General features: G+C 40.8%; 1 protein-coding gene across 2 annotated transcripts in view; it reads right to left on the minus strand.

Moving 5' to 3' along the window:
• plxnc1 (plexin C1) overlaps positions 1 to 24,742 on the minus strand; it is a gene marked incomplete at its 5' end in the record, with an annotated part of 32,724 nt that overhangs the window by 1,604 nt on the left and 6,378 nt on the right. The window contains 19 exon segments of one of the 2 annotated variants that reach the window (XM_036149071.1): positions 710 to 784; positions 1,224 to 1,364; positions 1,524 to 1,671; positions 1,787 to 1,950; positions 2,114 to 2,209; positions 2,316 to 2,350; positions 6,792 to 6,867; positions 9,021 to 9,121; positions 12,381 to 12,549; positions 14,934 to 15,080; positions 19,348 to 19,546; positions 19,641 to 19,765; positions 19,855 to 19,896; positions 19,985 to 20,088; positions 21,660 to 21,761; positions 21,865 to 21,961; positions 23,069 to 23,230; positions 23,316 to 23,486; positions 23,698 to 23,806. In XM_036149071.1, coding sequence (XP_036004964.1) covers positions 710 to 784; positions 1,224 to 1,364; positions 1,524 to 1,671; positions 1,787 to 1,950; positions 2,114 to 2,209; positions 2,316 to 2,350; positions 6,792 to 6,867; positions 9,021 to 9,121; positions 12,381 to 12,549; positions 14,934 to 15,080; positions 19,348 to 19,546; positions 19,641 to 19,765; positions 19,855 to 19,896; positions 19,985 to 20,088; positions 21,660 to 21,761; positions 21,865 to 21,961; positions 23,069 to 23,230; positions 23,316 to 23,486; positions 23,698 to 23,806 — 2,263 coding nt within the window. 2 annotated transcript variants of the gene reach the window in all.

Raw genomic sequence — 24,742 nt, forward strand, 5'->3', positions numbered from 1 at the left:
TCTTAAAATGTGCCTGACTTTTGAATTTTTTATCATTCTAGTTCCCTTTTTTGAGTTTCTTGAGGAAAACCTTTTGTGTAGGCGTCCTAACCTTAACGTTCCAGCGGGGTTGGGCGCCAGACAAATAAGTATTTATGTTCTAAAACCTTTGGCTTCCATGTGACTTCAAGTTGGGCTCTTATTGGTTACTTAAAACATATCCTCGGGCCAATGGTTTTTTTCGGTCATTCCTGAACCAATCAGATTAATTCATCACACCTGTCAACCAAAGTCACACCCCTGGCAGTTTAGGAGCGCTAAATTCACTCACAACATACGGATGCAAACGGAGGAGTCAGACAATGAAAAAGAAACCCTGGTCTTTTTTTTTTTTTAAACCAATTTCTTAGTAAACTGGTGGGGGAAAAAAGCACATAAAGGAATTTGAACCAGACTGCACAGACTTCAAAATCTATGATTTATGTTCGAGTAGAGTTTCGTTTTGTGTGGTAATCTCCGACCTCTAGTCCACCTCCCTCAAAAAATATTTTTTATCACCTGCCGGCAATTAACTGCAGCCATGCCACATTCAAATAAGAGAGAAAAGGCTGTAAAAGTGGTGCATAAGGTTTCAGTCTGAAGTGCCATTCATTGAAAGAGTGGTTAAAACTATAAACCAAAGCACCCCTGAAGCCAAATAGGCAGAGATGAGGTGGCTGTGAGGACTGACCTCTGTGAAGTAGCGCTGTATGAATTTGTAGAGTTCTTTGAGGGCTGCTGCTTCATTGAATTCGCCTTCATGTTTCTAAAAAAAACAAAGAAAGAGGAAAGTCATTCATTCACCGTCTGGTGGCAACTTACTCAGGCGCCATATTGCATTGCAGAAATAATCACATTTTAGGCCGTTTCACGTTAAACTACAAACATCAAGGTATTATCGGGGAATATAGTTTATTTATTGGTACCGAAGAGGCCTGAATATCAATAGTTGTGTGTTATATGTAATATATGTCAACACATGCAGTGTTTTCCTTCCACTTTGCACTACTGTGTGTGTAAAATAAGCCCAATTACAGCCACCCTGAGGTTACTAAGCTGCTCTAACACTGAAAAGGAAACCATTTTAAAGGGGCAGGAAGATATTTGGACCCCATTGTATATGACATTTCCAGAATAATCTGTAGAAGTCCTCATGGCCACCTTTGCAGCTGAACTTGTTGGATTTGTGCAGGACTGAACTTTACCTTGGACTCTCCCTGCAGGAAGTCTTTGAATTGAGCCTCGGTCACTGCTGACTGCTCTCTGATCTGTTTGTAGTAAGCCTTCACTTCCTGCTTGAACTTGGGAATATCTTTGGCATAGAGGAGCTTGTTGGTTGGTGCATGCTGAAACACAGTAAGGTTCAGTAGAAGTCAGATCTTTCTTTTTTTTTTTTTTTTGCAGCCGTAGGGTCTTCGGAGTTCTGCTGTCTGTCTCAACCAAAAACAGGAAGCGCCACTTCCTGCGATTGTACAATAGGCGATAAATGTGCAACGCTTCTTCACCTTCCCCAGTTGGGTGTCACTCAGAGAAAAGGAGTCCATGAAGGCCTGGGCGATAACGGACAGGCAGCCGTCCAGATGCGGGGTCTTCTCCATGTCGAAGACAAACTGCGGGTTCTTCAGGATGTTGATCCAGAAGCGCAGCGGCAAACTGGTTTGGAGCGAAAGGAAAAGCAAACATTTCACACGGATGGCAGCATTTATTCCAGCTGCTCTCCTTAGAGCTATAGTCGCTGTCCAGTCGCATGCTGGGGACCCATCTGTACCTGTTGGTCTTCCAGATGTGTCGGACATCTGGGTCCGTGATCTTCATGTTCTCTGCCTGAGCGTCCAGGAAGTCAAAGAAGTATTTGATGGCGAGTGGAGCTCGACTCTGGGACGTCCCCCAGATGGACCTGAAGAGGTTCTCCACGTATGAATGAACCGCCACCTTAAAGAGAGAGGAAGAAAGAACACGAGACCCTTTATGTTACACATTTACTCTGACAAAATGTGTCTGGATTTGGCTCCAAGCAGACCGTGAACAGAGAGACCGGTATCAGTTCTGCCAACGGCGCTCTCTGTTGGTCTCGGCCAAGCCAGGTTCCTCTTACCTTGGTGGAGAGCAGCTTGGTCAGGTACACTTCCTTCAGCTTGAGCTTCTTCCTCTCTGGGTTCTTTCCGTGGTCCTCCACCACGTCAGGATCAATCTGCACCACAACAACGCCCGTCAAATGTGCTGCACTCAATAAGCGTCCGATTAAATGAGCATGAAACGGCCAATTAGCTGGAGAGAAAAGACAAGCGGTCTCCTACCAAATGGAAGTATTTCCCGGAGAAGTTCTCATCATCTAGATTAGAAAGTAAACAGGAAACAAACGGGAATACCAATGACATAACTCATTTAAACAAACTAACAAAAAAAAAAAAAACATTCAGTGAATCAAGTCAGGGTACATGAAGACAAGAATACAGAATGTACAGGTGCATCTCAGTAAATTTGATACAGATAGATAGATAGATATCATTTTGTATGCACAAAGTATGTACGGAATGAAATTTTGTTTGCATACAGCTTGAAAAAAAAATCACTCTGGAAATCACTCTAAAAATCACAGTAGATTGCACAAATTTTCAGGATAAAATTAGAACGTAATTGAAACATTTCAATCAGTTTTAGTGTTAGAAATGCTCAAAAAACAAACCTTTGAGCACACATGGCACACTTTAACCCAGACCCGAGAAAAATGACTTCATCCTAACTTTACTGAGCTGAGACATCTTAGCCTGCAGATGATGATCCTGTGAATATTAAATGCTTATCACTATGAAACCGTCAGCTTCATGTCGAAAATAATGCCCCATTCCACTAGTTTAGAATATAATGAATAACAAATGGAATGTGGCCTCATTTTCCATCCATCCATCCATCCATCCATCCATCCATCCATCCATCCATCCATCCGCAGGGTAAGGTCTTTGCACAGATATAATTTGCTCCTGAATCAAGCTGAGCCATCAAGGCGTCCGGACTACACTAGAAACAACAGCCTCCCAGCCTCGGTGATGTCACCAAGCAGGCCAAATTGCTGTCAAAGCTCAGCCCGCCCGATGGATTCCTTCAGCAGAAAGAAAGAGGGTCCGAACTGCTGGGTCCCAGAGCAAAAAAACAACAAGTTGGTTCAGACAAAGTAACACAGCCGCATTGATCCGACTATATTCTGGCCTCAGAACCTGAAGGACCTCCAAGGCGTTCCTCTGTTTGAATCCTTTTATTGTTTTACTCTGCACCTTTTCCTCAGACTTCGGGTATTTAGTTCTCCATGTTAAGCTTGAAGACCGGGGCCCGTATTCACAAAAATCCTCAGAGTCCTCTCAGAGCACTCCTATCTTAGCCTAAGCATTCCTGGTTGATGGTACCAACACACAAACACACACAAATGTGCTCCTAGTGATCAAAGAAGAGAAACTAACCGATTAGACCGGATCATGAAATCTGTGACATGATGATGAAACTAAATCATTGTCACACAGCATCAAAATGTTTGAATGTACCTTATTTACATCCTCATCATCATTTTAAATTGGTTGTCATGTTTCTCAACATTCATTTTACTACTTCTTCTGTTTTATATGAATGCGGACTCAGCTGTCAGCGTTTATTAGGATGGCATGCTTTTATAAAGCGGCTGTATTTTAGCAAAACGACTGACATGAAATGGAGAAAAAAAGGTGAAAAAAAAACTAAATCTGTGTCTGGATCAAGGCGTAAATGCTCAGACCTTGAAGCACACCAATCAATGCACCTTTCCTCTGCACTGCTTGTTGCTTTTACGCACCAGCCTGGAGAGTGAGATCAAAAGCTGGAGAGAAGATGGCATCACACAAGAAAACTTCATATGACCATTTAGACTACAGTAATAATCATGTATGATACAGAAAGTACTCTCACCTCTTTTATCTTGTCTAGAGTCTATGTTTATATTTTTCTGCAACTTTTTCCATTTCTTCTAAAATGTTCAATATTGAGAGCATCTCTCTAAATGTATAATCTATATTTCTCCAATTTTTATATTTATCCTTAGCAAAATTCTATTACTAGAGCCACGCCTTTAACTCACCCTCCTGCTGAAACTAATGAATTTCCCTATATGGCGACAATAAAGATTATCTTATTTACATATTATTAAAGAAGTGTATGTGCTCATTTCCTCCTCTGTTTAGGCGGTAGTTCAGCCTATCAGCTCTCTCTGTTTCCACCATCTTCCTGCTTAAGACACTCTCAGATCTCGCTAAACGTCCTCCTCACTACTCCTAACATTTTGTCACTTTAGGAGCTCTCTTAAGGTCTAGGATGCTTTGTGAATAACTTTTATCTTGCCAAGGTAAAATTCTAAGATTTGTCCTAAAACGACGTCACTATGTGCTACTTTAGTCTTAGGATTCTTTGTGAATACGGCACTTTACTTTTTATTTACACCTTGATGAAGTTAAATCTTGAATCAGCCAATGGGTTTTCCTTCTTAGTTCCCTTCAGTTTGTTTATGCTATGGATTTGTCTGATTACTGAATTATTCATTAAAATACATTACTGGGCTTATTGATTAATTAATCGTTTTCTTCTGTTAGTGACTAGATTTAATATAATCATTATTTTTTTTAGTTACAGCAATGTTATGTCCACCTTATGGCCTACATATTCATGGTTGAAGAATGCTGACTTGACAATCATCATCATTGTCAACCCTTAATACGGTGATTGTTAAAGAAGGTGGCAGCTCAGAGTTTTATGTCCAAGCATATTTATGGAAAGTTGAGTGGAAGTACAAAGTGGAGTAGAAAAAAACCTGAAGCTAAAGTGGTAACTGCTGCCTTGAGAGGATCTTAACACACACGTATCCAGGACACAGGCTGCAACTTTCCCATTCCTCGTGTCAGGGTCAGGCCCCTCCTGAACCAGAGACTCTGCTAGAAGCATCCTACCTGGGCTAAGGAGAAAGGTGACTGAACTGTTGCTTAGTAATTGTGATGGCCAAACCCATGGCCACACCTTAAAAGTCTGTACCACACATGCACTTTTCATTTACCAATCAGTATATGCACACTATAGTTTGCAATAAAACTTTATTCTTAGTTTAAGTACATGTGTTCTATTTGTAAGCGCGCACATTTAGTTCACTTTTGTACTTAGTCAATTATCCATATCTTTTTTGTGTTTTTGTTACTTATCTTTATTTCTTACCTTCCATGGTGCCTGGGAGTTTTACCAGACAAAAGATGGCTGCCAGGGCTGAGATCAACTAAATACCAGGGAGGGGAAATTGGACTGTTCCACCTGCTTTTGCTGGAAGGGGAATTTGTATTTTTCTTTCTTTCTTTTGTATTTCACTTAGGGTTTGTATTTAGAGGTTGTGTGTTTTTCATTGTTCTTAGATTAGTTTATTGCCAAACCTAACTGTACTGCTTTGTTTTGTCATTTGTGAGTGTTTGTTTGGTTTTAATTACCTCTATTTTGTTATTGGTCTGATCAGCCAGTGTATATATACCCTTGTGTGTCATTTCTTTGAAGGTCAGTTATGTTTGAGTGTACAGTCAGTTAGTTTGGGCAAAGTTTGCTTCAATTAAAGCTTGTTTTTCTTTTTTTTACCTCTTCTATGACTCTGGAACCCACCATTTTTGTAAGTTGTGGGTTAAAAATAAAAACCCCAACATTTGAATAATTTCCTGTGACTCCTCATGCATTTTTACCTCGGTCCACCACAGTAATCAAAGTCCTTGCTCAGATAAAAGTCAATTGGGCATTTCAATTGGAAATCCAGGTCCCAGACTTGGGAGGAAGAATCCAAGCTGTTAAGGTCCAATGTGAAGTTTAATCCAGTCCATGCTGGTTGACGGAGCAAGTCTTCTGCTACTTTTGGTCCACTGGGTTTTAACAAGTAAAAAGTCAGCAAACCTGTCTTATCAGGACATTTTGGAGCTTTACAAACTTCATAGTGATGTGATTCCACTTTCCTGCGGTACTCTGCTCCTGCCCACATCGCAAAAAGTAGCGAAACGTGCTTTAAAGATCACGGTGTCACTGTGCTTGTCTGGCCTGTTATCTAACCAGACCAAAACCCCACAGAGGATCTATGGGGTTTAGTCAGGAGGAAGTTGAGCAAAAAGGAGAATGTTTTACATCGGGCCACAATGTTGTACTAATAATTTGTTTTATTGGTCATAATAGGAACTGTTATCGTCTAAAGAACAGAGAAAACCAAAAACATTTTGGACTTCCATTAGCTGTAAACCAGGATAATTCACATCAACAGAAACAGATGCAAGAAATGAATCAGTTAACAGAATTAATCTGATACCACTCATACCAGAGTGATAACGGTGGGTTATGAGGTTGATACTGTTGCTTTCGGAAAAGGCCTGTGTATATTTAAAACATCAGATAGGACGGTAAAAGCCTAAGATCATGTTCACATATCTGCTGAAAAAGTCACAAGTTCAAAACCAAGGAAAGCATGCAACCCCACGCCACCACATACTGGTTTCAATATGCATAGTCAATTATTATCCTTATATCTTAAGTTGTCTTTGCAGTACTGGACGATTAATACATTCATTTTATATTCAGAAAAAAGGGTTGATTTAGGAAATAAACCCTAAAGTCCACATGGTTTCTCTCCTCTTCTAATCTTTCGTCTAATTAGTTGCCTCTAAGCTGTCTCCATTGTGTCTACACAAAGTAGTCTCGTCACAGAACGGTGAAGACATTCTACAAGAAAGCTAATCAGTTCTTACCTTTCACACTCCCTTGTGGGCTTACTGGTGGGTGAGTTTTCTTTGAAAGTACTTTAATTGTGGCCCCATCATTAACCTAAAACAGAACAAAATGGGTTCACATGATTGGTACCAACACATACACTACCACTCAAAAGTTGATCACCAAAAACCTGTCATCCTAACCCTAACATGTTTTTCAAGACATTTCAATAGTCAAATTAGTTGGAAAATGAATAGAAAGTATAGTCCTACTACTAATTAGTTGTCAACGACTAACACAATTATAACACAATTATAATACTAACAATTGTGGTTTTGGTTCAGTTCACCGGGTCAGTAAAGGCATCAATTACAGAAGGACTTTGTGAAGCAGAGCACAGTGCAATTTTATCACTGGCTGCTGCTCCTTTGCTAAGATAAAACAACAAATGCTGCGCACTGTTTTGGGGACCCTGGGAACTTTCATACGATTGGCTCAGGAACCAGGAAGTAAACACGGGCCACACTCTGAACCAAAGTAGTTCTGGACCATATCTCTAGGTTTAAAGGAGAAAAACGTGACTAAGACATTGTTGGTGGAGAGGACCGATTGTTTATAGGGAACGTTACTTCTATCCTGCGTGACAAGTAAGAATGATTTTTGGTTAAATTTGCAGTAAATTTCTTACTTATTGCTCTTTTAATTTAAGATAAAAAATTATAAAAATGAGACAGCGTTCACCGAGGTGTTAAGTGCACTGCACATAACTGCGATTGTGAAGGGGTAACATTTCATGTGGGCTTGTTAGCTCGTGACTAGCCTCTGGGCCAACATAGGTGACAAGTTTCTATTTTCCATATTTTACAATATGAATATTTTTAAATCGTCTGTCCAACATATGACTGTGGTTAGTGAAAGGGAAAACTATCCATGACCTGGATGCGTCAGTGAAGGCAGGAATGTTTTGGGATTCGTTTGTGTTCGTCCCCGCTTACGTTGGCAGCTACATGATAAAGAATAGCAGGCCTTTCAGGAATGTCTCTGAAATGCCTGTCTGTAATCCATAAGATGTGTTTTCCCCTGTCAGGTAAAATGAAGAGTAAGGTTGGATCTTGTAGTGCATCAAGCAGTAATCAGAAGGAAGGTGGTCAGGAGATGCTGGTTAAGACACATTCAGATAGCGGAGATCACTAACAAGGTGTTCTTCAGAGAATATACAGGTGAATTACACCACCTGCCCTATTAGCCAAAGTATTTCTGAGATTCTGCATCAGTGAAAATTAACTTATTTGTCTTGCAATAACATTCCAGCCGTGTCATTTTCAGTTTCCTTTTCTCTGTGACTTGATATTAAGCCCTCTGTGAGTGGATCAAATGTAGTATATTTTTGTTCCTAACACATTACTAATTCTATATCAGTACACATGCATATGCACACTGGTCTCTTATTCTTGTTTTATTTTCTCTAGTTTATATATTCATAATTAATGTCTGTAAGCTGTGAATGCTTGAAACCAAGGTCAAAGGCCTTGTTTGTGCACGCAATCTTGGCCAATAAAGCTAATTGTGATTCTGAAATTATAAAGTATAATTATTAGAAAGTTCCTAGACTACAAGAAATGTGCAGCACGCATCGTTTCTTCCTTGATTAATCATGTGAAACAAAGCCACAGGAATCTGTCACAACCCAGGTCAACAGACTGATATATTTCAGATTTAGAACAGCTTCTCCACACAGTGATGCAACAGATGGAAAATGGTCCCTGATCCTATTACAAGCCATTAGAAAGCTCTTCCTCCCCATACGTTTGCCTTAATATAAAAAATGCATAACCCTTTCTAGAAGAGATGACCAACCAATGATCGGATCTTTTCCATTTCCTTTTAACTCTGTTGACTCAGAGGGTAAAATTCTGATTCCTTCTCCTGACTAAAGTCTGAACTGGGTCACAAGTTTCAAAGAAAGTGGAAGTGAAACTCTGAGGGATGGCAAATGAAGACTAGCTCAAACATTGCTCCTTTTTCATCACCTTGCAGTTTGTGCAACCTTTTCTGGCAAGACCAACGTCTGCTAGCTACTGCTTTAATTACCTGGACTCCCTCAGCTCCGCGTCCCCATCCTGGTTTTGCAGCAGTTCACAGAACAAGCATTTGCATGGGTGTAAGTCGGTTTCAGTTTAGTAACAACCCCAGGCCCCATACCGACATATCAAAGCCTTTCTACATGAGTATTAAAGGACGACACAAATCTAGTGTGGCTTTCTCACCTTGTAGTGCCTGAGCGTGTTGAGCTTCGTCACCTCCCCAATCACCTCAGAGCCGGCGTCCACCTCCTGAAGAGGAGTGAATGATCCATCCTTCTCGTATTCTGGTAGAATAGAAACGTTTCTTTGTTTAATATTCACTATTATTTAGCAGAGGTCTTTGCTTCAGAACCAAGTGTTTGTTTATTCAGGAAGTCAAGACTTTTACATTCCGGCCTGCAGGGTCTTTGCAGGATGGAAACCTTTACTGCAACGGTTTATTTCGCTTTCTTTCTATAGAAAAGGCAGATCATTTCTCTAAAACAGGAACCTTTGAGTAAAAGTTACTCTAACAGGAAGAAAATTGATATTTGGGGCAGATACAGTATAAATACAAACCACAACGTTTGTCTCATGTCATCAATACAGGTTATGGCTTTACCAGTCAATCTGATAAGATGTCAGCTGCTGCAACCACTCTATCTATATCTATATCTATATATCTCTCTCTCTCACTCTCTCTCTCTCTCTCTCTTGCTCTCTCTGTAGTAGTAGTAGTAGTAGTATAGTAATAGTATAATAGTATATAGTAATAGTAGTGAAAGCTGGACTAAAGTCAGAAGTGAGCATTTGCGAGCAGCAGTTTGGTTTCATGTCAAGACAAAATTACTACAAATAAAATATTTGAGGGAGATGTGTTGTGTTTTCGTAGATCTAGAGAAAGCACATGACAGGGCGCTGACAGGGGAGCTGTGGTATCTTATGAGGAAGTCTGGAGAAGCAGAGAAGCATGTTAGAGTGGTGCAAGACATGTGTGAGAGCTGCTAGACCAGGAGTATCAAACTAATTTCTGTATTGGGCCACTTTGGCATCATGAAGTCATTAAAAGGGCCGGTTGCACCTGTATAGATGATGGTTTTGATTCCAGAATTTCATTCCACTTCACATAAAAATATGAGAAATTTCACAGTAACACAAAACTAGCACCTTAAGCCCAGTTTATACAGTTTATCTGCAAAAAAAAGTTGATATTGGGGTGAGTTACGCTTTAAACTCATCATTCTGCGTCACCTTTTCTCGTTTTGACCATTTCTGGGTTGTTTTAATGTGTTGTGGGAAAACTAGTGGCAGGATGCTGTTACTACAGTAGAAAAACAATCAACGTTCGCTACAGGAGGCACGGTTTTATCCACTTTATAGACTTTAATAGACTATATGGCTCTACTTCATGACATGATTTGCCTTTTTTGGCTCTTGACGGCCGGATAAATCACCTTGACGGGCCGGATTCGGCCCGCGGGCTTGAGTTTGACACGTGTGTGCTAGACAGTGGTGAGGTGTGCTGTAGGTGTGACAGATGAGTTCAAGGTGCAAGTGGGACTGCATCGAAGATCGGCTCTAAGCGGCTTCTTGTTTGCTGTGGTGGTGGACAGGTGGATAGATGAGGTCAGACAAGAATCTCCGTGAACTATGATGTTTGCAGATGACATTGTGATCTGCGGTGAGAGCAGAGAACAGGTGGAGGAAAATCTAGAGAGAGATGGAGGTTTGGCCTGAAAAGGAGAGGGATGAAGGTTAGTTGTAGCAAGACCGAACACGTGTGTGTGAATGAGAGGGACCCAAGTGGAGCCGTGAGGTTACAGGGAGCAGATATGAAGAAGGTGGAGGACTTTCAGTACTTAGGGTCAACATCCCAGAGCAATGACGAGTGTGGAAAAGAGGTGAAGAAATGTGTCCAAGCAGGTTGGCACGGGTTTAGAAAAGTGTCAGGTGTTTTGTGTGATAAAAGAGTATCAAGGAGAATGAAAGGAGAGGTGTACAAGACGGTGGTGAGGCCAGCGCGTTGTCTGGTTAAGAGACAGTGATTCAAAGATGACACGAAGGTTGTTGGTGTGAGAGGCGAAGAGGCAGAAGATAGGGTTAAATGGAGACAGATGCCTCTCTGTGGCGACACCTGACAAGTAGAAGCTGAAAGAGGAAGAAAACCACAACAAAGTACAAGTCAAGTGATGACTTTGCAGATTTTTTCAAAGACAAAATCCAGACACTTAGAGGAGCGGTAGATTGTTCCACCACTTGTTAATTTGTCTATGTCTCCAGAACGGCAGATGCATTCAGGTATGTAGATTTTCCTCAAATCCATTGAATTATGTCTCTGATATAAAATGAGCAGGTTGTGGGTTTCATGTCAGGAACAGTTTCTAGGGGGCCCACAAGTTTGTTATTAACTGTGTTCTACTTGACATATTTCAGATAGTAGATACTTCTTTTCAGTCAGGTCGTTCTCCACAGGCCCTAAAACTGCAGTATTCAAAGAAGCCTAACCTGATGCCTCTATAATAAGTCAGTGCATGCCCATATCCTACCAAACATTTTCAAAGTTTATATCAACAAGTTTAATCCTTTTTATGAAAAAACTATCTCTCCAGTTAGAGCACACTACAGCACCATGACTGTATTGGAGACATATTTAGTGAGATTTATAATCATAGTGAGGCATCAAAAATCTCAGTAGTAGTTATAGTTTGTCTAATTTCCTAGGGTTCCCCAGGGCTCCATTCCAAGACCATTTTTACTGAATATCTAGATTTATTTCCACTAGCTAAAACGATGGAGTATTGTATAATTTCTCGTATGCTGATGAGATACAGCTTGTCACATCACTGGGGACAGTGTCTGAATAAGTGTGTACAAAACATTCATAAGTAAATGGGTCAGAATTTTCTACAACTCAATGCAGGTCATTGTTTTTGTCCCAAATATGCAAGAAATCAAAACTGAAATAGTCTCTATGGGGCTAAATACGATAGAGCAAGCAGAAAAACCAAGGTGTCAATTGACCCTGAAGTTTATGGCAACACCTTAATATCACTTTACAAACTCTGCCAGTGAAAACAGGACACAGAAAAACAGATGAATGCTTTTATTTTCTTGGGACTAAATACATTTTAGAGTTGCTGGTCATTCGTTTATCACAGACATCACACAGTGTGTTCACAGACAGAGAACTAGACAAAGGGAGGCGGCCTTTAAGTTTTAACCCCCTCAGGTTAGGAACCGCCTGCCTAAAGACCTGAGGTGTGCAAAAACTGTTGGCTGTTTTATATCAGGACCAAAAACTTTTCAACAACTTAAACATAAAGGTGAAATATTACTTTATCATTTCCATCATATATTAACTGTTTACTTTCTTTATTATTTCGTCCTTTTATATAATTTTATGTCACGTGTCACTGTCTCGTTGATGTATCGGTTTTTTTTTGTTTCTCTGTTCCTATTTTTGTCCTGTAAACCACTTTGAATGACCGCGCCTATGAACGGTGCATCACAAATAGACTTGCCTTACCTCATCGAGACCCTCGGGGACATGCGAGTTTCACTCACCGATGTAAACGTCTCTCACAGCGGTGTTGTAGGGGAAACCAAACTTGGTTTTGAAGGTGTTGAGGATTTTTTCTTTGAGCTGCTCCACGGTGTCACAGCTGAGCGCGTCCACCTCCAGAGGCTCGCTCACCTCTCCGTCACTGCCTACGGCAAACAGCGCCTTCAGCTTCTGAAGACGTAAACACAAGCAGCTGAGATCTCATTGCTTGTTCTGATTTGTCTACACAATAAGAACGAATAGAGTATTTATAGTAGAACCTGCCTGACAACAGGAAGTAGGCTGTCAAAAAGCAACATGTCACGCGGTTACCTAAATAAAGTCAGGACCAGCAGAGAAACAAAGCCACTGACCTCTAGCAGTGTGTAAAAGTTCACGAAACTCTTTCTAAAGGGCAGCGTACATTAGCAGGTGCCTTAATATGCATCTTTTATTTTCTATCAACAACCAAAGCAGGCAGAATCTGATAGCCAACTAACACTCCGAGGTGTGGCATGCAGTGATCCTTCCCAAGAAATACTTTTTAATCCTCTCTCTCTAACAAGGCCTTTTCAAGCTCATGCTTGTGTTTTAAACACGTGGCATAAAGCGTTTTATTTCTAAAGACACTTTTTGGATATGCACTAGTCTGATGTAATTTCTCTCAGACCAATGAGCTGCTGTAACATAGTTGAGTTTCAAATCATGAACAGCTAAACCGTACTACGGCGCCTTGCAAAAGTATTCACTCCGTTTGACATTTTTCATGCTTTGTTGCCTCACAACCTGGAATTAAAATAGATTGTTTGAGTTTTTCATTTACAGAACATACCTACAACTTTGAAGATGGATTTTTTTTTTTTACTTGTGAAGTAAACTACTAGTAGGACAAAATAAACAGAAAACCCACACATGCATAACTGTTCACGTCCCGGATGTCAGTGCTTTGTAGAGGAACCTTTTGCAGCAACTCCAGCAGCAAGAGTCTATGGACGGGTCTCTATCAGCTCACCACATCTGGCCATTTCTCAAGGCTAAACTGCTCCAGCCTATTGATGCTCATGGACAACATCCTGCTGGGCAGATTGGCTGACCTACTGCTGTCAACAACTTCATCTTGTAGATGGTACAGCTGGCCCTGTCAATCACAGTCTAAACTTGTTGGTCTCCCAGACATTGCTATTGGCTGAGCTTTTTATCCTCTCTTGGCAGGTTTGTTGTGGCACAATGTGCTTTCTATTTAAAGATGAAGGATTTGATGGTGCTTCAGCGGAACATCAAAGATTGAATTTTTTTTAACCACACCCTGCCTTGTACAATTCCACAACTTTGTCCCTGACTTGTTTGGAGAGCTCCTTGGTCTTCATGGTGTGATGCATCTTGCTTAGTGCTGCTGCAGCCTCTGGAGCCTTACAGAAAAGGGGTGTGTATAATGGCTGAGCATGTGACTCCCAGACTACACAAAGGAGGACATAATTTCACTAATTCTGGAATTTTTGTAAGTAATCAGTTGCACCAGATTTCTTTAGGGGCTTCATAGCAAAAAAGGAGGATACATTATGCACATGCCCATTTTCAGATTTTTATTTTCTTTTGTTATTTTTTCTACATATTGTTTTCTCATTTCACTTCACCAACTTAGACTATTTTGTGCAGATCCATTACATGAAATATGATTAAAAAAACATTTAAATCACAGGTTGTAATGTAAGTAAAAGCTAAGGGGAATGATAACGTTTGCAAGGCACTGCACTTCTTACCAGTTGATACAATTTATCTACTGCTATCAGTTTAATCATTATTGTGTGACAAAAAGCACATGCTTACAGCCAGCAGACTAAGCAGTTTTGCTACAATTAATGCATGTCAGGAAAATGGCGTTATCAAATTTTTTTACTTTGAGTTTCTATTTTTGATTCAGCCTTGAAGCCTATTTCAGATGTTTCATGGTGACAACATGCAGGAAACATGTATGTTTTTAATCAAAAAGCTGCTAAATGGGAGCGTTTTTAAAGCCTGCTGAACTTTGCATGTTGAAATGGGCCATGTACTACAGGCAGAGGAAGGAAGTCCCCATCAGTTCCTGTGTGCTGACAAGTTCTTTCTTATTTTCATACATGCACCCACTGGAGTATTTAAAATGAAACCTTACTGGCTTCACAACATCAAAAACGAACGGCTGCTCATTGACAAAAGTAAAGCGAGTGTTGTTGTGAAGTTTTTTGTTGTCAGGCATCGTTCCACTCTGCAGTTCTGGTTTGACCAAACTAGAGAAGCAGGAATAGAACAGAGAATTAGGAAGCATCAGGTTGTGGAAGTACAACTCTACTATGCAGAGTTTTGGCCATTTGTGTGTATGGGGTGGGTGCGGGTGGGGAGACATGTGTAGTTATCGTTGTAAATCCTGACAGTAAAACTAGGGTGTCAATTTGGGTTTAGGGTTAGGTTAGGGTGAGTTATATACCCCAAAAGGTTAGGGTGAGCTATAGAAAGGCTTGAAAATTAATGGAATTCTTTGGAAGTCATTGCCCGGTCCTCACTTTGTATTTTAAACAAGGATGTGTGTGTGTGTGTACCAGGGGGCTGAAGTCCTGAGCCTGCCACAGCAGCCAGTCCTCACTGAGGGTGTAGAGAGCTTTCTCTGTCACACAGTCCACCGGTCCCTTGGAGATCTGCTGCGTGAGCGCGCTCACCAGCAGGAACAGATGCTGCCCAACACTTTCCTGCACAACATTAAAGGTTAAAAAAAAAGTGTCAGCTGGCTAGTTACACACATGAGGGTTATGTGCATAAACTTCAAGTTGTGCATCATGGCTGAAGTTTATTTTCAGCCTTTTGTTGCATGTGCTTATCGTGGTTTAGACTGGCCAGAAACAACCAGGTTTAAAACATGAACCTACTGTGCAGCTGGATTCGGAGCCTGATCAAAAACAGATTTCAGAATCAGAATCAAATTTTTCTGTTTTCTTATTTTTATTTTTGCACTTTTCAATCAGAAATGCTACAGATCATCAAACTAATTTTGATGTCAGAAAAACATGACCTGAATCATTTCCAAAAAGCTGTTTTCAAATGTGAATTTCTTTAATTAAGTGGAAAAAAAGTGAACCATACCAACTGCCTTAAGTGAAAAAGGAACTGGCCCCTGTACCTAATATTCACTTGTGCCAAACTTGGCAGCAACAGCTGCCTAGTGCTGGGGCTAACAGGTAGTGGATATTTTGCATCACTTTTCCTTCCAGAATTGATTTATTTCAGCTACACTGGACGGTTTGCCAGCATTGTCTTGTAAGATCTCAGATTATTGTCCCAAAGGTCTTTGGGATAATCAACGTTTTAGGGAAATTTGAGATGGGTCTTTTTGTTCTTTTTGCCCAGCAGTATTTTTGCCACCTTAACTAAGGCAAGCAAGGCCTGCGGGGTTTTAGATGCTGTTCTGGATTCTTTTTACATAATAACTTTTTCACATAGGGCCAGATGGGTTTAAATAGACTTGTGTCTTAATCAATTAAATCATTATTTTCTATTTACTCGGTTTATCATCAATAAACATTTAAATAATGATCAGCAAAAACAGAAGTGAACTGTAGGAGGGGAAAAACGTTTTTTGCAGCCCTGCATATCAGATAACAACCAGTTTTCACAGATTATACGATAATAGAACCAAGGACAGAACACTGTCAGAAACCTTAGTAACATTAACCTAATGAAGGAAGGAAGTGCTGATTGAAAATGTTTCAAGAAGTGTCTCAGGATTTCTTTTGCCACGCTCGTGAAACCTCTCATGCACAACAGCATTTCTGTTAAAACTCCTTTGGAGCCATTATTTATACACAAGAAGGCAAACAGAGATATTTCTGGCGTCTGCACTGATCAACATCACTGTATTTAATATATAAACAGAAACCATCAGATGTGCATTAAAACCCCCAGATGGGGCTGCATGGGTAAACCCCACTGTGATCAGTCCAGCTGCACCGGCTCACGTACCCGCAGACAGAAGCATAACCGTAACTATGATTGAAAGCCATTATTTTGAGCATGCACGCCTCATTTCTGATGAACTCAGCCGTGCTGAGTTCAGAATGGCTGCTATGATAGTGGACATCATGCTCACAGAGTGGCTTCATGAGCTTGACTGTTACACCTGCAGCCCATATCTGCTTTGTTTTGACAATATTTGGCACATCATAAAGAGGCGAATCCACGACTGTTGACTCCTGAGCAGCTGAAATATTTGATATTGGAAACAGAAAACCGGCAAAATAAATGTCCTAATGAAAAAAATGCCCCAAATTCACTTTGGTCTTATTTCTTTCTACTGAGGCCTTCCTCTTCTTCTCATAAACGTGACCACAGATTGCTTCTTGTGACTCTCAACTATGTTCAAGTATACGGTGAGAGCAGCGGAGCTACAATGAAGGGCTAACACTAAGCTAACCGCTAAGCTAACCAGATAAATAAACACTAGAAGTGCGCAACGGCAGCCAGCAAGTGGAGTCTAACCAGGAACAAGGACGGACACTGGCGTTACATGAGCGCATCAGAATGATCGGCATGTGGGACAACCGATAGATAAGGCATACCCCCAGAACTTGAGGGACAAAGGGGGGGGGGGGATACATTATGAATACATTATGAATTTACTACTGTCGGGATGGAAGGACCATTTCACCCAGTATAAAAAGTGTTTCTGATCAGGATTACTAACTGTAGCTTTAAATCTCCTTATAATGGAAAGGCTTAAAGTTAAATATGTCAGGGTTTCCTTTCTGACAGGTGTTGAGACTGTTCAGAAAGTTAATTCAATATAAAAATTGACTACTAGATCTTTATGCTATAAAGATAACAGGGTAAAATAACAGTATATACAGTTGGATAAAAATATTTTGATTTCTGTTTTCTTTTTTACCCTTGTTTAATAACCCTATAAGTAATGCTTGTACACAGAACTTATTATTAGGTTCACTAAACTCGCCGAGGCCTTTTGATTAATCAGTCACTTACTCGGTGTCATGGTGCGGTTTTGGCCTGGCTGTTTCCCCTGTTATTTGCCAGCACCTCCTCCTCTCACACAGCTCAGCCTCCACTCCCTCAGCAATCAGTCACACCTGCCAGGCACCAATCAGTCAGAACTCACTCCACCTGCCAGCCTCTCTACAAAAGCCTCCCTCAGTCTTCTCTTCCCCGCTGGATCGTCATCAGTCTCCACTCAAATCTCGTCTACTGATAGAGATTTTCCCACGTCTGTCTGTCAGTCTGAGCTCCTCTCTCCTTCTAGTCTGAGTATCCCTCGACTGCAGCCACGCGTTCTTTGGACTCTCTCCCTGCTGCTCTCCTGGTCTTACTGCAGCCCCTGTGTCCAAAGAGCTTTCTCAGCCGTGTTACCCCAGCGCTCCTAGTCACTTCTCTGCTGAGCAGCTGCTTCTCGGCGCAGCACCCGCAGCTCTCCAGCTCTCTCCGTCCTCCAGCTCCTGCTTCCATCTACATCCTCCAGCTCCAATCTGGTACAGCCTCTCTGGTCTCCTTATTCTACAACACATCCTTCATTCAAGTCTCAGAAATAATCTCAGTGTGTGTTCGGTTCATCTCGACAAATCATGACGCTCAATACGGCAATAATTTGGCCTTCGGTAATAACGTAAATAACCTTGTTTTTTTTTTATCTAGAATAAGAAATCATACTAAAAAGGTTTCTATGGCTTCCTTCTTTCTCTTGTAAAAGCTATAAATATCTGGTTCCGCAGTGGCGCACAAAACATAGTCCATGCATTTGTTACTTCATGGCTCGATTATTTTAATCCTTACTAATCAGGAAGTCCCCGAAGTTCAGTTAAAAGCCTGTTTTTGGCGTGTCTGCTCTGGGTTTACCGCTCACGCTGAGCCTGGTTTTGGTTCTGCTGGTGGTTCCTCCCTGTTAAAGGGAAGTTCTCCTTTCCACTGTCTCTACATATAGGCTCAGCATGAGGGCTTGGTGCAACGTTAGCAACCTGATCATCTGTCCATTGCTGACACATAGGGAGCGGTTGCTGCAAAGTCAGTGACTTGACGCAATCTGCTGGGTTACAGTGGCTTCAATAGCCTGAACTTGACTAAATCGCTTGGAAACAAAGCTCAAATTTGAATCTATGTAAATGACTTTCAGTTTGAATTAGCTATATATTACTGTATATAAACTGGATCTGTTCATTTGTTGTGAAGATGGCGTTTGTTGTGAATTGGTGCTAAATTCAAACTTAACTGAAAGGGTGCTGCGGCTAAATATTAAACTCAGGGTACTGCCTTTTTTCACTACCATTTATTTAATTATATGAAGTAGTCAATGAATAATAATGAATGAAAGAAAAGTCTGATTTGTAATAAACATTGAATAAATAAGGGACATCACTACATCTTTAGTAATGAGGTGATATCCCTAGTTAAACTATAATAGTAATACTGCAGATTGTTATATAATGCTCTTGTTGACCTACTTAGGAGGCTCTTTTTTTCCCCAACTATGCTCTATGTCATGTCTCCATTAGTTATACTTCTTAAAAAGCCCTTTCTAACACCAGCGGATCGTCTTCCTTCTATTCTTTGTGTTTTGCCCCGTATTGTAATTTTTTGGCTGAAGGCTCCAGGTCAGCAATAAAAGTCATAAAGTAATCATTCATGTGCTTTCTGCAGCCCTAAACTAAAAAAAAAACAGAAGCCTTCTAAGCAAACAAACAGGAAACAAAGTTTAGAAATTTAATTTAAATCATAACGTGTGATTTCTGTGTTGCGCAATCTCTTCATTGTTGTCTGTTTAGGAACAACGCTTAACTTGTGAAATTAGAGCGGCTCAGCTCTTATTGCTTTGTTCCTACCACCAACTCTAATGAATATTTCAGCAGGATTAATTAGCCTGCCTTTGTAAATCTGTAGAACGCATTATGAAACAGCCTCATATGTGAAGATAACATATACAAAGGACTGCCTCTTAAAGATTATATGGGCGCAACAGACCCGCAGGAAGCCGTAGAGGCAGACTGACACCCAGTTGGTCAGCAGCTTCTCCACCGTAGACTCTGTGCGTCTTAGCAGCAGCTTGGGTTGAGCGCTGCTGTTCTGCTGCATCAGATCCTTCAGCAGAACCTCCATCACCTCTGTCAGGTACGACAGGTTGCTGTGAAGGGCCACAGTGAGCAGAGATGCAAATGTACACCTGGAAGAGAGAAGATTTAACCAAGCTTGTCACCAGGATTTCACCATATGACTAAATAAGTGGCAAGTTTGCGCTTTTCCCTGAACCAATGTACTTGTCTTTGATGGTGAAGCTTTTCTGCTCCTCTAAAGCGTGCACCATTGTGGTGAGAAAGACCTGGTCCTGGATCAGCTTGGAGAAAATCTGGCAATGCTCCTCTAGCTCAACCTTCTCCACATCCTGATCCCAGATCAGACGACAACACACATCAGGGAATGTGTCTAAGACGGTTCAAGAAGCAACGCACGGCCGCTGCCCTCCAAACTTACCTGACCAATGTCTTTGATGCACAGCGTGATCAACGAATCGTTCTGGGAAACAAAAGATAACACGCTTATCATGACCTCTCTTTTCCCCAGAGCATCCTTCTGATGAGCGCTACTGTGCTTTCCTTTTTACCTCAGGAAAGAAGATTCTGGAAGCAAAGTGCTTGTAGTCCAGGAAAGGAATCGCTCCGACGTTTTCCATCAGATCCGCTTTCTCCGTCTGCAAATCTATAAAGCCTGTGAAGGGAACCCGCAGTGGAGAAGCTTTATGGATCAGGGACAGCACAAGCAATTCACAAAGCAGCAGACATTTCTCTCTCATATGAGATGATCAGGAAAAACAGAAAAGCAACAGTTTGCATGGGTTTGCACGTCAAAAAAACGAGGTCGTAGAGAATTGATACTTTAACTCCATGATGGGGCCCAGTCCCAGTCAGCCAAGCAGCAGGGATGACGAAAAAGGCGTTTAAGTTGGGCAACAATTTGAACTTGTAAAAAAAGGAACCACTGCAGCACGTCACAGATCACCAAAAGAAACTGCGCGAGTGTGAATACGCCCAATGAGTAGGAAAGTGTAAAGTGAAGTGGCTGAGTGCGTTAGTGCTCAGCAGTGGTGGTTCTAGACCAAATATAGCAGAGAAGCCAGGGTGGGGCCAGTGTTTTTTTTCACAGGGGCACAAAACAAAAGATTGGGGGGGAAAAACCTTAACAGGTCAACATTTCATCGTTTAATATATTAAGTAAGCCAAAGTGCCAATTGTGGCTCTGGAACTGCAGGTTGCAGACCCCTGATCTTTTCTTAATACGGCGGGAGCTTAACGTGAAACAGCGTAATTTTTTAATTATTGTTATTTTTGTATATTTTTTAATTATTTTGTTATTATATTATTGGGTAATAATATAATAACAGGCCCCTGTTGGCCCCTGTCTAGAACCGCCCCTGGAGCAGATGCTCTGTGTGTTTCTGCAGAGTGGGTGTGCGCCACAGAGAAGGTGGAGATGGCTGGGCCTGGGGGACGGCTTTATACTTATCACATTAAGTATGAAGTTAACGCAAGATTCATTTTTTTTTGTATTTTCCTCATTGTTGCAGAGAACAACACAATCCCTCTCCATGGACCTCACATTAAAAAGAAAATCAGGAATAATTCAAATTCAACAGCATTCATCTCAGTCAGAGTTCATGCTTCCTCCGAAGGGTCCAATAAAACACAGCCGAAATTCTATTTTGAAAAAGATTTCCAGTTTAGGGTTTCAATCGGCGTTTCTGTCCCAACTTTGCCTCCAGTATGTTTGTTTCTTATAGGAGATGAGACGGACAATGCTCAAAGGACAATAAAACAAGCGGCAATTCTGAACCTGACCCGTTTTCATTCACTGTTTGATAAAACCTGAGGGTCAAAAATGATTATTCCACACCGTCGCCATATTTAATGGAACAATCTTATTGGCGTTTCAGCCTTCAAATACTTTAACCTTTAGCTTCCTCCACAGGTTCCCGATCAGATTCAAGCCGGTACGCAGACCGGGCCAACCCAAGACATTCATATTGTTTTAAGTCAAAGGAAACAAGTTGATCAAATTAAAAGATGACTTTAAACCAAAAATATGAATAACTTTGATCTTAACTGTATTTAGCTAGGTTCAGGATGTGTTGAGGACCAGACTCATTTATATTAAGCACTAAGGTATGCACCAGGTAAACGAGAGTAAAAAGCTGATGTGTGCATTTTGTTCTTAGACAGGGTATTTGGGATTGGCTCTCAGTGGTTCGACCTAATAATGGGTGCTGAGAAGGTGGGACCGACCTTGTCTAATGTCATTCCTAATGTCCATCTCCAGGTCTTCCATCAACCTGTTCATCTTTACAGTCAGCTGCTTCTGTTTATTTCGGTAGACAACAAGCACCACTGAAAATAAAAGGGCAAACGTAGAGAGAAATTATCCATTTGTAGAGAAGTTTCCTGCATTTACTGTTGGTGCTGTGAGAGGGTTTAAGCATGGAGCACTTACCAACAAGGACGATGGGTATCGGGAGGATGATGAGCAGTATTAGAAGGTGTAGTAGCGACTGCTTGTTTAGACGTACAGATTTACCTCCGTATTTGATCTGTAAGAAACAATAACCACAATTGTGCATAAAACAGCATGGTGCTACAGGTTATTAGCATGAAAAGCTAGCCCTTATGTGAAAATGGAATTGCACTTAGTGGCAACAACGACAACAAGTAGTCATTTGTTCTAATTGGCAATGAGTGTTTTGTTGTTGCTGTGGAGAAATTATGGTCAGAACAGTTGTAAATTGGCCTGATTGAAGAGTTTGAGCATTAACAACCCATTTAAGGTTACCTTGGAACATCTATTCAACTCAGTTTATTTGTGTAGCGCTAATTCACAAGTCAAGGGCATCCATTCCAACTGATCAAGCAATGCAGTCAAGTTCAGTATATCATTTAAATGTGTTAAAAGGTTTTCAAAGGAGGAACATGCATTGCATCATGACTTTGCAGCAATCCCTCATAATGAGCATGCATGTAACGACTGTGGAGAGGAAAACTCCCTGTTAACAGGAAGAAACCACTAGCAGAACCAGAACTGGGCTGAGTGTGAACAGCCTAGTTAAAATGCTCAAAAATATTAATTTTGTTTTTCTGAGGCATTTAGAGGTGCTGCTGAACTCTGGGTCACTGTCCTGCTAAATAACCACTGTGTACATCAGGTCATTATTGTAAAATGATGGACAGACTCTCTCATTTAGGATTTTCTGCTAAAGAGTAAAATTCTTTCTAAGTCTGTCAGGTTTTAAAATATCTTTGGTATAGGTTTTGTCATCACCAATCTAATTGTTTTTTGCCATTTGATTATGTTTTTGTGTGAAACCTACAAAGTTATTTGAACCAGCATGGTGCTTTCTTCATCTCAGTTAATATTCCTCTCTGTCCCGGTTTCCTTCGTATAACAGCCAAATCTTTACAGTATTCCTATATGCTGATGGTTACATGTTTCTTTATCTGTTGCTGGTTAAAACTTATTTTCTACATTGCCCCGTTGTCTTGCTCTAGGCTGCAGTTTCGGAACGACCCTTTGTTCCAAACAAAATAAAAGTTTCTTTAATTCTTTTATATGCTTTCCATCTAGCTGTCATGTGAAGAAAACTGACTAAGATATCAAAACTGTCACAAAAAAGATACCTCATATCATTAACTGTGGGATTTACCTGAACAAACTCAATGTTAGCATTTTGCAATCCTTTTATCTCACAAATAAAGGTATTGTTGCCACTTTCATTGGGTATTAGGGTACAGTTATATTTCTTTCCATTCTGAGTGCCCACCACTGACAACTCAGCTGTTGTTAGATTCAGGTCATCTGCCTTTTTCTGAAAGACGAAAAACAGTTTAAACTTTAATAAGCTAATATCCGCATGTTTGTTTGAACATATATGTGGGCAGAAGCGGCCTTACTTGAATAGAGATGCGAATATCCATTCCTTCCTTCACGGCGGTGAAGGTGGTGAACTCTGGGTCAGGATAGTAAGGAAGGTTTTGGCAAGTCACCGTATGATTGACTACTTTCAGTAAAACTTGGTTGGAATCCTGACCATCTTTGGCTGCAGGTGTTTCATAGGTGAGACGCTGTTAAAAATATAAACACATTCCATGTGAGAAAGCGAAGAACTTGCGCAGTCGTTCTGACACATTGAGCTTCATTTCAATTGCCCAGAATCCTCGCATACAAATCATTTGATCTCTGCCCACAGCACATTGTTGTCCTTTAGGTTCAAATTGTTATAGGATAATGTCATTCAGTCTAGTTTATAACGCAGCAGTTTCTCTTCATAGTTACCTGAGGATTGCTGGTTCTGTGAAGTATGACTTCTGCTGGGGCGTGGGTGTATGTGACCTCCTCCACCAGATCCAGGTGCGTCCCAATAATAGTGACCTGCCTTCCCCCACTATAGGACACAGAGCAGCTTGTTACCCTTAGTTTTTTTCTGATAACATACCAAACATGAATCTTCCCCCCATAGATTTTATATACACTTACAGGGGTGTGAAAAACTTAATGTGTTCTGTTTCTGCATTTTTCATATCTAGTGTTTGAGGTTTTCAAACTAATTGTAATATCAAAGATGACATGATATGCAGCTTTTGGATAATTAATTTATTCATTAAAGGGAAATCAACTATCTAAACCACCTGGACCATATATATGAGCAAGCAATTTCAATTGGAACCCAATAACTGGTTGAGTCATACTTGGCAGCAACAACTCAAGTCAAGCATTTATACCTAACTGAGTCTGTTTCATTGCCAAAGAGAATTTTCTAACAACCTGTCTTTGCAGAATTGTTTTAATTCAGCAACAACTGGTTTGTTTGTCTGTTTTTCTTATAGCAAGAACAGCCTCTTTAAGGTCACACCACTGCCTCTTAGTGAGACTTAGGTCCAGACTTTGATTAGGCCCCTCCTAAAACTTTTTGTTCTCTTTTTTTGGGCCCTTTAGACGCGGTCTTGTTTGTGTGCTTCAAAAACAGTTTCCACCAAGCTAGAATCATCAAAGATGACTCCGCTCTGGGAGTAATTCTGGTAGGCCGGCCACGCCTGCCTTTCACTGTGGTTCTCTGACCAGGACGTGTTCATTTTGTCGGTTGGGCAATATTTCCATGATTTTCTTTAACAAGTCAGTCAATATTTAGGTCTGCATGTGGAGGGTAAATATCCTGCTTAAAAAAGAGGAACTGAGGCAGCATATGGCCAGTTCTAAATGCAGTTCTTTGGCCTCCAATGCTTGGCAATTTATTGCATGTCTTCCTTTTCTTCCCTCGCCTCCGTTTCCTGCCCAGTAACTGTCAAATAAATGCCATTAGTGACACAAATTCTTAAGAAAA

Source organism: Fundulus heteroclitus, chromosome 17 (genome assembly GCF_011125445.2).
Source record: "Fundulus heteroclitus isolate FHET01 chromosome 17, MU-UCD_Fhet_4.1, whole genome shotgun sequence".
Lineage (NCBI taxonomy): Eukaryota > Metazoa > Chordata > Actinopteri > Cyprinodontiformes > Fundulidae > Fundulus > Fundulus heteroclitus.